The sequence below is a fragment of the Dictyostelium purpureum genome (assembly GCF_000190715.1).
Source record: "Dictyostelium purpureum unplaced genomic scaffold DICPUscaffold_68, whole genome shotgun sequence".
NCBI classification, from domain to species: domain Eukaryota; phylum Evosea; class Eumycetozoa; order Dictyosteliales; family Dictyosteliaceae; genus Dictyostelium; species Dictyostelium purpureum.
The window spans coordinates 45,119-61,100 of NW_003519405.1; the positions used below are offsets into that span (position 1 = coordinate 45,119).

The 15,982-nt window shown below is 24.1% G+C and overlaps 8 protein-coding genes across 8 annotated transcripts; 5 read left to right on the forward strand and 3 right to left on the reverse strand.

Annotated features, from left to right (window-relative positions):
• The first annotated feature begins 1,156 nt into the window (after positions 1–1,156).
• On the forward strand, positions 1,157–2,845 carry DICPUDRAFT_54218 (Rab GDP dissociation inhibitor alpha). Its single transcript, XM_003286320.1, has 3 exons — positions 1,157–2,087; positions 2,168–2,487; positions 2,562–2,845. Exons 1-3 carry the CDS (start codon positions 1,263–1,265, stop codon positions 2,773–2,775), a joined length of 1,359 nt encoding a protein of 452 aa, XP_003286368.1. The 5' UTR covers positions 1,157–1,262; the 3' UTR covers positions 2,776–2,845.
• A 288-nt stretch (positions 2,846–3,133) lies between these two features.
• DICPUDRAFT_30810 (uncharacterized protein) lies at positions 3,134–3,946 on the forward strand (the record flags this gene model as incomplete). Its single annotated transcript, XM_003286321.1, has 1 exon — positions 3,134–3,946. One exon carries the CDS (start codon positions 3,134–3,136, stop codon positions 3,944–3,946), a length of 813 nt encoding a protein of 270 aa, XP_003286369.1.
• Positions 3,947–4,412: 466 nt separating this feature from the next.
• On the forward strand, positions 4,413–5,094 carry DICPUDRAFT_54221 (uncharacterized protein). Its single transcript, XM_003286322.1, has 3 exons — positions 4,413–4,573; positions 4,649–4,736; positions 4,869–5,094. The coding sequence occupies exons 1-3, from the start codon at positions 4,430–4,432 to the stop codon at positions 5,000–5,002; spliced, it is 366 nt and encodes a 121-aa protein (XP_003286370.1). The 5' UTR covers positions 4,413–4,429; the 3' UTR covers positions 5,003–5,094.
• Positions 5,095–5,406: 312 nt separating this feature from the next.
• DICPUDRAFT_77260 (uncharacterized protein) lies at positions 5,407–6,702 on the forward strand (the record flags this gene model as incomplete). The annotated part of the gene is made up of 1 exon (XM_003286323.1): positions 5,407–6,702. One exon carries the CDS (start codon positions 5,407–5,409, stop codon positions 6,700–6,702), a length of 1,296 nt encoding a protein of 431 aa, XP_003286371.1.
• A 78-nt stretch (positions 6,703–6,780) lies between these two features.
• On the reverse strand, positions 6,781–7,947 carry DICPUDRAFT_77261 (uncharacterized protein; the record flags this gene model as incomplete). Its single annotated transcript, XM_003286343.1, has 1 exon — positions 6,781–7,947. One exon carries the CDS (start codon positions 7,945–7,947, stop codon positions 6,781–6,783), a length of 1,167 nt encoding a protein of 388 aa, XP_003286391.1.
• A 213-nt stretch (positions 7,948–8,160) lies between these two features.
• Positions 8,161–11,207, reverse strand: DICPUDRAFT_150348 (uncharacterized protein; the record flags this gene model as incomplete). Its single annotated transcript, XM_003286344.1, has 5 exons — positions 8,161–9,318; positions 9,387–9,922; positions 10,018–10,531; positions 10,599–10,860; positions 10,927–11,207. 5 exons carry the CDS (start codon positions 11,205–11,207, stop codon positions 8,161–8,163), a joined length of 2,751 nt encoding a protein of 916 aa, XP_003286392.1.
• A 506-nt stretch (positions 11,208–11,713) lies between these two features.
• DICPUDRAFT_91696 (uncharacterized protein) lies at positions 11,714–13,689 on the reverse strand. Its single transcript, XM_003286345.1, has 3 exons — positions 13,395–13,689; positions 12,799–13,301; positions 11,714–12,727 (listed from the first exon to the last, which is right to left on the reverse strand). The coding sequence occupies exons 1-3, from the start codon at positions 13,401–13,403 to the stop codon at positions 11,908–11,910; spliced, it is 1,332 nt and encodes a 443-aa protein (XP_003286393.1). The 5' UTR covers positions 13,404–13,689; the 3' UTR covers positions 11,714–11,907.
• A 726-nt stretch (positions 13,690–14,415) lies between these two features.
• Positions 14,416–15,929, forward strand: DICPUDRAFT_30837 (uncharacterized protein; the record flags this gene model as incomplete). The annotated part of the gene is made up of 2 exons (XM_003286324.1): positions 14,416–14,991; positions 15,081–15,929. 2 exons carry the CDS (start codon positions 14,416–14,418, stop codon positions 15,927–15,929), a joined length of 1,425 nt encoding a protein of 474 aa, XP_003286372.1.
• Positions 15,930–15,982: the final 53 nt, after the last annotated feature.

A 15,982-nucleotide genomic window follows, 5' to 3' on the forward strand; every position in this document is an offset into this window, starting at 1 on the left:
AGAAAAAAAAAATGAAAATATTTAAAAAAATGAAAAGTAAATTAAAAAAAAAAAGTAAATAAAATTTAAAAATAAAGAAATAATCAAAATATTATAAAAGAAGGAATCGAAATGCTATAAAAGAAAAATGAAAATTAAAAAAAAAAAAAATTAAATTAAAAAATTTTAAATTTTAACACAAAAAGAAATGAAATTTGATTATTACTAAAAAAATACATAAAAATTCCAATCACATTGCTTTTATTAGTTATTTAAAAAAATTATTATAAAAAAGTTTAATAGTGGGTTAAATGTAAATGGAAAAAGTATGGTTGATTATTTTTTATTATAAAAAAAAATTACTAATTTATATGGAGAGATTCCTCGCTACTATTAAAGTTATAAACACTACCATTATAATTTTTTTATTATAATATTAGTGATTGGGCATTTTTTATTGGTAAATTAATATATTTTTTATTTGATTTTATAATTTGAAAAAAAAAGAAATTTTTTTTTTTTTATTAATTTTTTTAAATAAATATTTATGATTAATAATAATAATATTAATTTAAAATAAAAAGATGAATTAATAAAATTTAAAATAAAAATAAAAATAGATAATAATTTCAATCATATTCTTGTTCTCACAAAATCACTCACCACATCTTTTCATTATATAGCATGGGATGTATAGCAACTATCAGTCATTAAGAAAGTAGTTGGTATCACATTTACAACCTTTATACTCAATTCATATTTATATAACCAAAATAATCTAATTTCATTTTAAATGTTTAATAATTTTGTTTGATTGTAAAATATCTATTTTTAATTTTTTAAATTTTCATAAAATAAAAACTTTTATTTTTTTTTTTATTTTGTATAAATATTACTGAATTATTTTTTTTTTTTTTTTTTTTTTTTTTTTTTTTTTTTTAAAAACCCCTCCTTTTACAAATTTCTTCCGAAATTTGAAAAAATAAAATTAAAAAAATTAAAAAAAAAAAAAAAAAAAAAGGCCGAGGTGGTGAACCCATAGAAAATTTTTTTAAATTTTTAAAAAAAAAAAATTTTATTTTAATTTTTTTTTTATTTTTTTTTTTTTTTTTTTAATTTTTTTTTAAAATTTTTTTTTTAAATTTTTAGCACATTATTTATATATTTTTTTTTTTTTGTTGTATATTATTATTTACTCTTTTTTTAATTTAATTAAATTTATAATTATTTATTTTAATTTTTTGTTAAAAAAATCTCAAAATATATAATTTTTTTCAAATAAAATGGATGAACATTATGATGTTATTGTATTAGGTACCGGTTTAAAGGAATGTATTATTAGTGGTTTATTATCAGTTGAGGGTAAAAAAGTACTCCATATGGATAGAAATGGATACTATGGTGGTGAATCAGCCTCACTCAATTTAAATCAATTATGGGAAAAATTCCGTGGTGAACAAAACAATGGTAAACCACCAGCTGAATTAGGTGCCTCAAGAGACTACAATGTTGATCTTATTCCAAAATTCATCCTTTCAAGTGGTCTTTTAGTTAAAATGTTATTACACACCGATGTCACTCGTTACCTTGACTTTAAAGTTGTCGATGGTTCATACGTTTACCAAGGTGGCAAAATTCAAAAAGTTCCATCAACCGATAAGGAAGCTCTCTCATCATCATTAGTTGGTCTTTTAGAGAAACTCCCATTAAGAAAATTCTTTATCTATGTTCAAAACTATGAAGAAAATAAACCAGAAACTCACGAAGGTCTCAAATTAAAAGAAATGTCAATGTCCGATCTCTTCAAGAAATTTGGTATCAAGGATAATCTTATTGATTTCATTGGTCACGCTATTGCTCTCTACCTCGATGACAGTTACCTCAACCAACCAGCTTTCGGAACTGTCATGAGAATGAAACTCTATGCCGACTCTTTAGCTAGATACAGCAAATCACCATACATTTACCCAATGTACGGTTTAGGTGAATTACCACAAGCTTTTGCTCGTTTATCTGCTATTTATGGTGGTACATACATGCTTAATAAACCAATCGAAAATATTGTCTTTGGTGAAGACGGTAAAATTAGAGTTACCTCTGAAGGTGAAGTAAGTATAATTGATTTTTATATTCAGTTATAAATAATAATAATACTAATATTTTTTTAATTTTTTTATTATTAATTTAGACTGTTACTTGTGACCAAATTGTTTGTGATCCATCATATTTCCCAGACAAAGTCCAAAAGAAAGGTAAAATTATTCGTTCCATTTGTGTATTAAATGCTCCAGTTAATGGTGCTGATAAGAAATTCGAATCACTCCAAATTATCATTCCACAAAAACAAGTTAAACGTGAATCTGATATTTATGTTGGTGTCATTTCAGCTCCACATATGGTTTGTCCAAAAGGTAAGTTCATCGCTATTGTTTCAACTACTGTTGAAACTGCTGATCCAGAAAAAGAATTAGCTCCAGCCTACGCTTTATTAGGTCAAATTCAAGAAAAGTAAGTATCATTTTATATTATTAAATTTACCTTTTTAAAAAAAAACTTTGATATTAATTATTTTTTTTTAATAGATTCGTTTCAATTTCAGATTTCTATGAACCAATTGGTGATGGTGTCCAAGATAAAATTTTCATCTCAAAATCATATGACGCCACCTCACACTTTGAAACCACCTGCGAAGATGTCATGGACATTTACAAGAGAATCACTGGTAAAGATTTAGTTCTCACTGTTCATCCAAATATCTTAAAACAACAACAAGAACAAGGTGTAGAAGAAAACTAAAAATAATAAAAATAAATAACAACTAATAAATGATAACAATAATAAAAATTAATTTATAAAAAAAAAAATTAAAAAAAAAAAAAGTCTTTTAAAATTCAACTATATTAAAAAATTCAGTAACATAAATTGTTTTACTATTATCTTTTTAAAAAAGAATAAAATTTTTTTTTATAAATAAAAAAAAAAAAAGAGATATGTATAAAAATGGTATTATTTCATTCCATACCATATTTATTTTTTTATTTTTTTTATTTTTTTTAAATTTAAATTTATTTTTATTTTTATTTTTTTTTAATTTTTCATTTCATTTTTTTTTTTTTTCTATTTTTTTATTCTATACCACGACATATAAAAGAAAATGAGTATTAATATACACACAGTAATATTAGATATTGAAGGTACAACAACACCAATTTCATTTGTACATACAGTATTATTTCCATATATCAGAGGCAATTTAGAGAAATTTTTAAATGAAAAATGGGGAAGTGAAGAGTTAAATGGTGATCTTCAAGCATTATACCAATTATATTTAGATGACAAAAACTCAGTAACATCACAAGGTAATACACAACAATTCGATACACCAGAGGTATTAAACCCAATCGGTTCAGATTTTAGCAAGGAACAAATACTCGAATCTGTAATTCGTAATGTCATATATCAAATGGACAAAGATAGAAAATCAACTGCATTAAAGCAACTTCAAGGACACATGTGGAAAGAAGGTTATGAAAAGGAATTAATTAAAGGTATAGTTTACAATGAAATACCCAAATGTTTTGAAACATGGAAATTAAACAATTGCAATATTTATATTTATAGTAGCGGTTCAATAGCAGCACAAAAATTATTATTTGGTTACTCTAATTTTGGTTCTCTTTTACCTTATATCAAGGGTCATTTCGATACAACTATAGGAGGTAAACTCGAGTCTTCATCATACGAAAAAATCGTCCAATCTATCAACGCTGGCGATAAATCTGGTTACCTTTTTGTAACAGATGCTATTGCCGAAGCCAAGGCTGCCAGAGAAGCATCCATCAACACCTGTTTAAGTATGAGAGAAGAAAACCCAGAAATAGCCGATAAGCAATTATTATCAACTTTTGACCAAGTTTCTTCATTTGATAAATTATTTAATAATAAATATAATTTTAAAAATAATTAAATAATAAAATAAAATAAAAAATAATTTAATAGTTTAATTATATAATCGTATTTTTTTATTATGGTTTTTTATTATACAAACAAAATTAACATTTTTCATAATGTTGTATATCTTCAAGGTGGATTTAAAAAATACTGAATGTTTGTTGAAATTGTCAAATAAACCTTTTTTTTTTTTTTTTTTTTTTTTGTGTGCTAAAATTTTTTTTTATTTTTATTATTTATATTAATGTATTTTAGAGTTAAAATGATCATCAGGATTTAATTTAATATTTGATCTTCAAAAAATAATAAATAAAGGTTTACATATATATGATTTTTTTTTTTAATTTTTATTATAATAAAATTCCAATACCCATTTTTTTTATATTTTTTTTTTATTTTTTTTTTTATTTTTTTAATTAAAAATTTTTGGAAATTTTTTTTTTCTTTTTATTAAAATTTTATAATTGTATAATTATCTATTTATTTATTTATTTTAAAAATGTCAACTGATCAAGATCAATTTAGCTGGGCTGTAAAAAATGGCGATTTAAAAAATGTTGAAGTCGCCGTCAAAGCTGATCCATCACTTGTTAAAAAAACTGATGCAAATGGTAGAAACCCATGTCATTGGGCTGCTGATTATGTAGGATCACCAATTTTTTATTTATTTTCATTTTATTTCATTGTTATTAATGTTTTTTATTTCCTTTTATTATAGAACCAAGCTGAAATATTAGATTTTTTAATTTCAAAAGGTGCTAAATTCAACGATGCTGATGGTTATGGTATTACTCCATTATTAGCAGGTATGTTTATTTTATAATGTTCAATTAGGTTCAACACAGTCGTTAATTTATAGATCAATAGGATTTTATTTAAACAATTTATTAGATTTATAAAGAATTTAAATTTTAATACAATTTTTATTATTTTAATAGCTGTATACGAAAATCATGTTCAAGCTGTTGAACTTTTACTCAAAAGAGGTGCCAAAAAAGACGCTAAAGGTCCAGATGGTCAAACAGCTTATGAAGCCGCCGAAAAAGAAGAAATCAAAAAATTATTAAAATAGAGAAATAATAATAGTATAATAATAATAATGATAATTCCAAATTAAAAAAAAAAGAAAAATAAAATTAGAAACAAACAACTTCAAACCCTTGTAATTCATATATAAATTTTAAAAAGAATTTAGATAAAATAATTTATTTGTTCAAAAAAAAAAACATAGGTATCTGTTATTCACCCATATTTTAAATATTGGTTAATAATATTATATCAATTATTTATATTAGAGAAGTTTTTCAAAAGATTTTGTTTGATATTTTTGTTTGATATTTTTTTTTTTTTTTTTTTTTTTATATTAATTTTTTTATTTTTCAAGAGATTTTGTTTTTTTTTTTATTTTTTTTTTCATATAAATTTTTTTTTAATTTTATATATTATATTGTTTTTTTTATCTAAACATAATTAATAATGGATAATTTAAAATTACCTATTGTTATTATTAAAAAAATATTAAGATTGTTAACATCAGTAGATTATAAAAATTTAAAAACTTATTTATTAATTTCAAAAGGACTCAGAGATTTCATTTTAACAATTATTAATGGTGTAGTAATAAATAATAAACGTCAGCTTAATCAAATCACAAAGGTAAAATTATATAATGGTCAATATTTCAAAGATTATATTAAAAAGGTAATTTTAGATACAATTGATTTTAAACCATCTCCTTGGGATCAAATTAAAAATGAAGATTTATCAGAGTTCAAAAACTTGAAGCTTGTTACAATTAAATTGTTAAACAATATCGATCTTACTGAAACATCTAAAATTGTAAATAATTCAAAATATAAAACCAAGTTTAGAAGTTTTGGCTCCGATTCTCCATACAAGATCGTAGGCTCTAATAATCCTTTCATCAATTTAAAAAAGTTGACATTACCTACTTGTAATTATACACTACCAGAGGTAACCAATCACATAGTCCCATCAAAGAATTTAAAGTCTATTGATATTTCAATAAACCCATGGAAACCCCAGTTTATCTTAGCTGAAGACCGAGACTTTGACCGTGAGAGTGATTTATTTTTTCAATCTTTAAAGGATTTAAATTTGAAGAAATTGTCACTAAGAGATAGAAGAGTCTATACTTCAAATTCATCAGAATATTTAAATATGAATCAATTCGCCCTCCCAGAGTACTCATATTTTATAACCGTTTTAAATAGTACTATTCCATTATTAAACCTTTCAAAATTACATTTATATGGAATCTTCATCGAACCAAATAATTTCTTCAACTCTTTATCCCAATCAAAATCATTGAAGATTACCAAATTAAAATTAGTATCAACCAATTTAAAAGAGGAAAATGTCTTTGGTGAATTGATCCATTACCTAACAGAGATAAACAAAGAAATTAAGAACCTATCAATTAGAAAAAATTTTATTAGAACCTCTAATCAAAATAAAATGTTTATGAAATACTTAAGAGAAACAAATACTCTTCAAAAATTAGATGTTTCATATAATTATTTTGACTGCAAAGATATTTTTGCACAAGTTATTTCAAAAAGAAATCAATTATCAAATATCACAATTTCAGACCTTACCGATGCACCACATGATTTATTGGTTTCAAGCAATATCTTAAATGATGTGCAAGTAAAATATTCTGGTGGACTTAGAAATGAAGTATTGACAAACAATAAAGTCAAAGAAATTAAAAATAACATGCATTGTAGAACAGCCTTTTCTTATTTTTAAATATTAAATAAAGATCAAAAGTGCACCTTTTTTTTTTTTTTTAATGATTATTTTTATTATTATTTTTATTTTTATTTTTTATTTTATTTTTATTTCTAAATTTTTATATTTATCTTTGAGTTTATATAAAATGTTGATTGAATCGTTTTTAATTTTAGGTTTAAAAACTATTGTTAAGTTCTTTTTTTTTATTCTTAAAATTTCTAAAAATTGTATTATATTTCCTAAAAAATATAATCCTATAAAATAAATATAAATTTGAACAATATTTGGGTTTATTAGGATATGCTGAAAAATTTGTAAGTTCCATTTCATAGATAGATCTATATGAAGTGTATTTATGTTACCAATTGATATTAGTGGTTCATAGATTTTTGGATCATCGATCCTTTGAAAATAAGGAAGACTAAATTCTCTAATTGATTTGTTTAATTTTAATAAGTTGAATAAAATATTAATTTGAATTATTTCATCCTCCTTCGATACAAAATCGGGATTAAAGGGAGAAAATAATAATAGTTTCCTTATATTTGATGATTCTCTTGAAATACCATCAAAAATTTCATTAAAATCTACTTTATCATTTTTTTCAATAAATATAGTCAGCTTTTTCAGATTTGGCCTAATGAGAGCTTCTTTTAAAAAACTAAATGGTGATATCAGATCTTTAAATTTAATTGATTCGATTGATTCATATTTTAAAATATTAACCCCATCAATTTTATTTGAACCTTTGTAACTTTTTTGAAATTTAACCACTTTTGCAAAATTAAATTTTTTAAAAAAATCAAATGTTTCATTATCTTCTGAATTAATAATAATTTTTTTGAAAAAGAAAAAGTTATTAAAAGTTGGATCATATTCATTAATTGAAATATTTTCTTCATCAGAGTAGCAATAATCATTAAAAAAAACTTGTTCAAGTTCTTTAAAATATTTTTTTAGATCCTGATATGATGAAGCTAGATTTAAATAAATTGGTATTTTATTGAATTTTATTATTTGAAAATTATTATATTGAAAGAGTAAACTTTTGTATTTATTATTATCCCTAATTATTTGATCATGATTTTTTATAATAGAGTCCAAAAATGTGGTGTATTCAAATTCTGTATAAAATGGTATATTATTTTGAATAAAAGTAAAGCATTGTTTTGATAGTAAACTTATATTTAATATCTCTATAAATGGTTTTTTATAAATTAAATATGGAATGATTTTTTTAAATATAAAATAATTGAGCATGGTAGTATTTTAAAAAAAAAAGAGAAAAATTAATAAATTTTTTTGATAAAAAAAAATAATTTTTGGTTCGTTTGGTTTTTCAAAATAAAAAAAAGAAATAATGAAGAACATTAAGATTAAATTCAAATTTAAAATTATTTTTTTTATAAAATTTAAAATTATCACATACAATACACAAATTAATATTATTGTATGGTGTGGTGTAAATTTTATTTAAATATTGTTATTGTCTGTGGTCGTATTTGTTGCAGTTGGTGCAGAGGGGTTGGGTGCTATTGATTGTTGATACCTTAAACTAAGTCTTGATTTAAATGATAATGAGCTGTTATCAAAAGTATTTGTTTTGCTGGCAGGAGAAAAAAAGTATTTGGAAAATATATCATTTGAGGATGATGGAGATGATTTAGTTGAGGATGGAGATGTTGAAGATGTTGGTGTTAGTTGGTTACCATTTGATGGTGGTGTGGGTGTTGATGAATTACTACTATTGTTTGATGGGGGTGTAAAATAAACATAATTAAAATTATTACCATTATTATTTGTTGGTGTTAATGAAGAGAAACTCTTGAAACTATTTGCATGTTTAGGTGTTGATATAGTAGTATTATTTGTTATATTACTGACCAAGTTGTTATTACAGTTATTATTATTATTATTATTATTATTATTATTATTATTATTATTATTATTATTATTTATTTTATTATTACTATTAAAATCGTCGTCATCCTCTTCAAATATTAAATCGCTATTTAGTGAAGAAAAACTATGGGATTTTTTAGTTATGAATGATTGGTCATTAATATTTTGTGAGATATCCAATGATGGTGGTGATGATGTATTGGTATTGTTGTTGAAATAATGTGATGAAGGTGAAGAAATTGTTGAATTATTCATATGATATTTTTGTTTCTTTAATAAAAAGCTAGAGTGTTCAGTAGTATTTGAAATAAATGTTGGTGAATTTGGAAATGCTGTTGTAGGTGTAGTTGGTGAGGTGAATGATGTTTGTGATGAACTTTTTCTTTTTAAAAAATTTTTAAAACCACCCCCGTTACTATTAAAATTATCTTCATTTTGGCTGCTACTACTACTATTTCCACTATTACCACTATTGGAACTGCTGCTATCGCAATTATCATCTTGGTTATTATTGCTATTATCATTTGAAAGAGATGGATAAGATAATGATTTCTTTGTTGAATTCATCAAAGTACTTTCTTTTTTTTTACCATTAAATTGAAATTGATCAAAAAAGTTCATACTAATTCTATCTTTACTGCCTATTAATGTTGATTTATCATTTAAATTTTTATTAAGATATATTTTATTTGATAATTGATAATCAAACGAGTCATCACTTTCTTCTACCTAAAATATAAAATACTATTAATATATTTTGTTATAAAAGTCAACGATTAAATTATTGTGATACATACATATGGTTGTGTTGTTTGATCTTTACTCTCTGGACCATCCTCATCATCGGACTCTGGAACGGTTGGGGTAAAAAATTTACTTGTAACTAAAGTTTTTTTCTTTTTTATTGTTGTTGTTGTTGTTGTTGATGCCATAAATGATGATGACTTAACTTCATCTTTTTGATCAACATTTTGACTTTTATCATTATTATTTACAATATATTCATCATCCTTCTCCTCTGGGCCATCTTCATAATCACTATCCAAGACAAAGTCATCTTTTTTACTATTTACAATTTGTTGTTGGTTTCCTTCTTGGTCGCTGTCATTAAAAATCTGCTCTTCTATATCCTCTTCAATTATTTTATTGCTAATTCCATTTTCAGATTTATTAAAATATGCTGTGATTTGGTTTGATTTAAATGTAAATTGATTATTTAAATTTCTTGTTTTCTTTACCATTTTGCCCCCATTTAAAATTATTTTATCGTCATTACTATAATTTACACCTGTATTTTTAAACTCCATATTAAATGTAAAAGATGATAAACTTCCTATAAATAATAGCAATAATAATAATAATAATGTAAAATGGTATATTAGTATATGCATATTTTGATGTTTTTTAGAATATATATTGTATAATTACTCTTTGGTTGGGCAGTAAAAGTAAATTCTGGGGCTTTTTCATTTGGTTCAAATTCAATTAAAGTCTCTGGATCGATAATTCCTAAGGCAATCCTTTCAGCAATGCTATCTTCGATTAGTGGACCAATAAAATCAATTTCATCTTCAGGATAATCTTTATCTAAAGGAAAAAGAGTCGTTATTGATTTTGTTACTGGGTCGTAAACCCTTTGGTGTCTGAATGTAAAATCTGCTTTATAAAATTGCTGCTCGTATTCTTTAGTAAAACCAGGTTTCTCTCTTTTTAAATACTTGAATACCTTTTCTATATCTCTGTGTTGTTTTAAAAGTTTGAATGATGTTTTTAACCCCATACCAGGTAAAGATGGAAGATAATCGCAGCCCGATAAAATGCACATTTGTCTTAACATTGTTTGTGTAAAATCTATAAAGTCGTATCCATCTTTTTTACATGAACCTAAATCTTCAGTTTTTATTTCTTGAGCGTAACCATCTTTATCCATTTTTAATATTAACTAAAAAATAAAATAAAATTAATTTGTATACAAAATTTCTATAGTTTTACTATTATTTTATATTTACATTTGAGGCACCATATGCAACTAAATCTGAATCCTCTGTAATTATTGCATCAACTTGACCAGTTATAGAAAGAAATGTAAGTTGTGCATCGGCTTCATAGGGTGCAACTAAATATTCAATTTTGTGCTTTCTTAATTCTTTTATTAAATTAAATGCCAATCTTGGTGTAATATCAACTGCTTTTTGAAAACATATATTAGCTTGAGATTTATTTCCCTCCAAAAGAAATGCTTTTCCTTTGCTTTTATATTCTTCTCTGTGTCTAAATTATTATAGTTGATAAGTATTCAGATATAAAGAAAATCTTTTTATATATTATTTTACTTACTGAAATCTCTCTTGTTCTTTTCCTTTTTTATTTGGTAATGGACCTCCATCGAATATTACCACGGGTATAACTTTATAATTCTGCAGCATTTTTATACGATTGAGAAAATAATTTATGTAACCATTAGTTGGTATACCTAAAACCAACTCTTGGCTGCATGAATATGCACCTTTGTGAAGCCAACTGTACCCATCAATAGCAACTCTTTTTCCTGCATAGTCTTTTACATGAATAGCTTTAGTTACTGGTGATAAAGCTGGTAAAAGTCCAGAAATACCCATTTACTATTATTTATTTATTTATTTATTTATTATTTGATTTTTGATATTGGCGGGTTTTTTTTTTTTTTTTTTTTTTTTTTTTCTGTGTGCAAAATATTTATATTAACATAGATAATATTATATAAAGAGTTATTGCTGGGGTTATTAATATATTTAAAAAAAAAAATAAAAAAAAACAAAAATAATAATTATTTTTTTTCCAATAAAAATAAATAGCTTAAAAAAAAAAATCGTTAAAAAAAAATATGAATTTTTATGATTTATTATTTATTTATTTTTATTATTAAAACAAATAATATATCCAATATTGATAATATGACAATGAGTGTAATGATTTAAATTGGTATTATTATATTGTAATAGATAAATAAATGATAAATATATGTATTATAGATGAAAAAATTTAAAAAAAAAAAAAAGAAAATTTTTTTTTAAAAAATAAAAAAAATTTATTTTTATTTTTTTTTTTAAAATTAATTTCTGTATTCACATATTCTTTTTTTTTTGGAATTTCTTAGTAAATTAGTCAATGAAAAATGGTGAATATTTTGGACAATCGATTTATATAATAAAACAAACAATTGATCAATTGTACATTAAAACAAATAAAGTAAAAAAAAATAAAAAAATAAAAAAATAAAAAAAATAAAAAATAAAAGATTTATTTAAAAAATTGATTGATTGTTTTTTATTTGTTTTTTTATTGTTGTTGACATTGTTGAGCCTGTGGACCTGCGCCTCCAAACTGTGCACCAAATCCTTCAGGAATTCCACCATGACCACCATGACCACCTGGGTGTTTGGTATGGTGTTGTTGAGACTCAGCATTTGGATTGAAGTTTACTTTTTGAAGAGCTACAACTTTACAATCTGATTTATTTGAGACTGGAGCGGCAGATTTAGGAAGAATTGCTTCGAGTTTTTTGACATCCTCTTGAGATAAAGCAGTTGGGTAATCTACTTCGAAAGTTATTACAAGCTTACCTTTTTTCGATGAACCTTTGATTGGCATACCTTCATTGTCAATGCATCTCATATCACCTTGTTTAATAATATCCCCTTTATCGTGGTGTACCCAAAGTTTTCTATTGTCTAATGTATTAATGGTGAAATCGCAGCCAACTAAACTATCTAATAATTTAATTCTCTTATTATAAATTAAATTGTCACCGTTTCTCTTAAAGTTTACATTTGGTTTTTCTCTAATTGTAATTATAACATCACCCGGTGGAACACCTGGATACTCTGAACCTTGGCCTTGCAACATTATACGCTCACCATCTCTAGTACCTTTTTCAACTTGAAATTGGACAATCTTTTTACCTGGTGTAATTCTTTTACCTTTACATGTTTTACATTTGTCAGCTTCCTTGATCTTTTCACCTGTACCGTGGCAATCTGGACAGGCTGCTTGGACTTGTTGTACCATACCTGGTCCAATTTGTTTTTTTAAAAAAACGAATCTATTACCTTTACATTTATCACAGGTTGATGTAACTCCTGGTTTATTTGCTCCAGAACTAAAAGATAAAATGAAATATTAATATACTATAATAATATAATAAATTTATTATTATTAATAATAACTTACCCATTGCATGTTTTACAAATTTCGTCCCTATTAATTGAGATCTTAACCAATTTACCATTATATAACTCTTCTAAAGTTCTAAACATTTCATGTTCAATATTTTCACCTTTATTACGTTTGCTTGAACCTCCACCACGACCGCCACCTCCAAACATACCACCAAAACCACCAAAATCTTCATCACCCATACCACCAAAACTAAATCCAGCGCCACCACCACCGCCACCAAAGAAGTGACTGAATAAATCTTCAGCAGATGATGCATGGAAACCTCCTTCTTTCAAACCTTCTGAGCCATAACTATCATACATTTTTTTCTTATCAGGGTCTGATAATACTTCATAAGCTTCACTAATTTCTTTAAACTTCTCTTCTGCTTCTTTCTTACCAGGTCCTTGGTTTTTATCTGGGTGATATTTAATCGCCATTTTTCTATATGCTTTCTTTATTTCATCCTCTGTTGCATCAGGCTTAACCCCTAGTCTTTCATAAAACTCTTTTTCCTATTAAATTTGATTATTTTGAAAAAAAAAAAAAAAAATTAGAATTTCAATATTAAAATTAAGTTTAATATATTAATAAATTAAAATACTTACTTTTACCATTTTTGATCTCTTTTTTTCTCTTCTATCCAGTTTGAATATATGTTAATATTAAATATAAATTTAATTTGTGTAATTTATTATTTTATTTAAATTATTAATTAAACTAATTTAAAAAATATGTTTCTTTATTACTATATTATATAATGTTTAGTAAAATGTATAATTAAATTAAAATTTTAAATTTAATTTATTATAATTATTTAATTATTTAATTATTTAATTATTTAATTATTTATTTAAAAAAAAAAAATTATTTAAATATTTTGTTATTTTATTTTACAATTTAGTTTATATGAAAATAAAAAAAAGTGAAAAATTATTTTTTATTTATAATGTTTTGTTAACATTAAAATTAAAAGATAACAGTGAACTTTTGAATGAATATACAAAAAAATTAAATGAATATCCAAATTAGATAATTTTCAATTAAATTTTTTTTTTTTTTTAAATTAAAATTAATTTTAATTTTTTTAATTTTTTTTTTAATTTTTTTTTAAATTTTTTTTAAATTTTTTTAAATTTTCATTTAGATCTACACTGCCCCAAAACATATAATTTATATATATTTATATATGAATAATAGTATTCCTTATAATAATAAGTACAATTTGATGGGAATGATTTAAATATAGATATTTTCTTTTAAAATAATAAATCATTCTTTTAAAAAAATAAATTAAAAAATAAATAAAAAAAAACAAATAAAAAAAAAAAAAAAAAAGATAAAAAAAAAAAAAAATTTCATTTCTAAAATTTTATATTTATATTTATATCTAAATAATAAAATGGATAGCTAAATATGTAATAATAAAAAATAAATAATAAAAATTAATTTTTTTTTTATTTTTATTTTTTTAAAAAAAAAAAAAATTTTTGTGGGAGTTTAAAAAAAACTCGGTCGGTTTTTTTTTTTTTTTTTTTTTTTTTTTTTTTTTTAAAAAACTGTAATAAAAGTTTTATTTATTCAGCAATCCAATAAGCGATTTTTATTTCAAAACAAAATACAAATAAAATGGTTAAAAAAAGAAATTTTGGAGATATCGAATTTGGTGATGAAGAAATAAATAACAGTGGTGAAGAAGATTTCGAAAATGATGAAGAAATTGAATCATTTGAAGACGACGAACAATCATTAAAAGATGAAGGAGAAGAAGAAGAAGAAATTGAAATGGAAGATGGTGCAGAAGAAGAAGAAGGTTCAAAAAAAGTATGGAGAGCTGGTGTTGATCCATTAGAAGCTGACGAATTTTTAGATTACGATAGTACAGCATACGATATGATGCACTCAATGAGTGTTGAATGGCCATGTCTTTCATTTGCCCCAATCAAAGATTCTTTAGGTGCTCAACGTAAAAAATATCCACACACAATGTATTTAGTAGCTGGTACTCAAGCCGACGAACCAAAGAATAATAAAATTATAGTTATGAAAGCAAAACAATTACATAAAACAAAACACGATGAAGACGATTCAGATGAGGATGACTCTGAAGACGAAAACTCTGACGACGAAGATGAAGATAAAGACGCTGATCCAGAATTAGAAATCAATTATATAAATCATAATGGTGCTGTAAATAGAATTAGAGTATGTATACTTTTAAATCAATGGAGATAGGCACATGTATGTAAATTTAGTTAATTAACACTAAAACTATTTATTATTATTTTAATTAGTCAATGGATTTACAATCAAACATTGTTGCAACATGGTCAGATAATAGAAGTGTTTATATTTGGAATATTCAAAACAATTTGAATGCATTAGATTCAGGAGATATAGCACCAAAACAAACATTACCAATTCACACAATTACAAATCATTCAATCGAAGGTTATGCATTAGATTGGTCACCAAAAGTTGCAGGTAGATTAGCTACTGGAGATTGTAATAATAACATTTATATTACCAACGCAAGTGGATCAACATGGAAAACAGACTCACAAGCATTCAAAGGTCATGAGGCATCAGTCGAAGATATTCAATGGTCACCATCTGAAGAAAAAGTATTTGCAAGTTGTTCAGTCGATCAAACTGTTCGTATTTGGGATACAAGACAACACAAACCAGCTTTAACTGTCAAAGCTCATTCAGCCGATGTTAATGTTATTAGTTGGAGTAGAAATGTTGAATATCTTTTAGTTAGTGGTTGTGATGATGGTTCATTCCGTGTTTGGGATCTTAGACAATTTAAAGATAATTCACCAGTTTCAGATTTCAAATATCATACAGGTCCAATCACCTCCATTGAATGGAATCCATATGAAGAATCACAAGTTATTGTTTCATCAAGTGATAATCAAATTACAATTTGGGATTTCTCTTTAGAAGAAGACACAGAAGAGTTTACTGATGCAAATGATAATCCTGATGATGATTTCGAATACCCACCACAACTTTTCTTTATTCATCAAGGTCAACGTGATATTAAAGAGGTTCATTGGCACCCACAAATCCCACATGTTGCCATTTCAACATCAATTGACGGTTTTAATATTTTTAAATCATCAAATAGTGAAGAATAATAAATATAGGGTTTACTAAACTTTAAAATGGGTGATATAATAAAAAAAATAAA

What these genes read in the sequence shown, in the direction of transcription:
- DICPUDRAFT_54218 (XM_003286320.1), top strand. Translation starts at nt 1,263, where the DNA reads ATGGATGAACATTATGATGTTATTGTATTAGGTACCGGTTTAAAGGAA. An exon ending in GAGTTACCTCTGAAGGTGAA is followed by an intron (nt 2,088 to 2,167) that starts GTAAGTATAATT and finishes TTATTAATTTAG; the next exon opens with ACTGTTACTTGTGACCAAAT. An exon ending in TTAGGTCAAATTCAAGAAAA is followed by an intron (nt 2,488 to 2,561) that starts GTAAGTATCATT and finishes TTTTTTTAATAG; the next exon opens with ATTCGTTTCAATTTCAGATT.
- DICPUDRAFT_91696 (XM_003286345.1), bottom strand. An exon ending in ATTTGTAAAACATGCAATGG is followed by an intron (nt 12,728 to 12,798) that starts GTAAGTTATTAT and finishes TTTATCTTTTAG; the next exon opens with TTCTGGAGCAAATAAACCAG.
- DICPUDRAFT_54221 (XM_003286322.1), top strand. Translation starts at nt 4,430, where the DNA reads ATGTCAACTGATCAAGATCAATTTAGCTGGGCTGTAAAAAATGGCGAT. An exon ending in GTCATTGGGCTGCTGATTAT is followed by an intron (nt 4,574 to 4,648) that starts GTAGGATCACCA and finishes CTTTTATTATAG; the next exon opens with AACCAAGCTGAAATATTAGA. An exon ending in TATTACTCCATTATTAGCAG is followed by an intron (nt 4,737 to 4,868) that starts GTATGTTTATTT and finishes TTATTTTAATAG; the next exon opens with CTGTATACGAAAATCATGTT.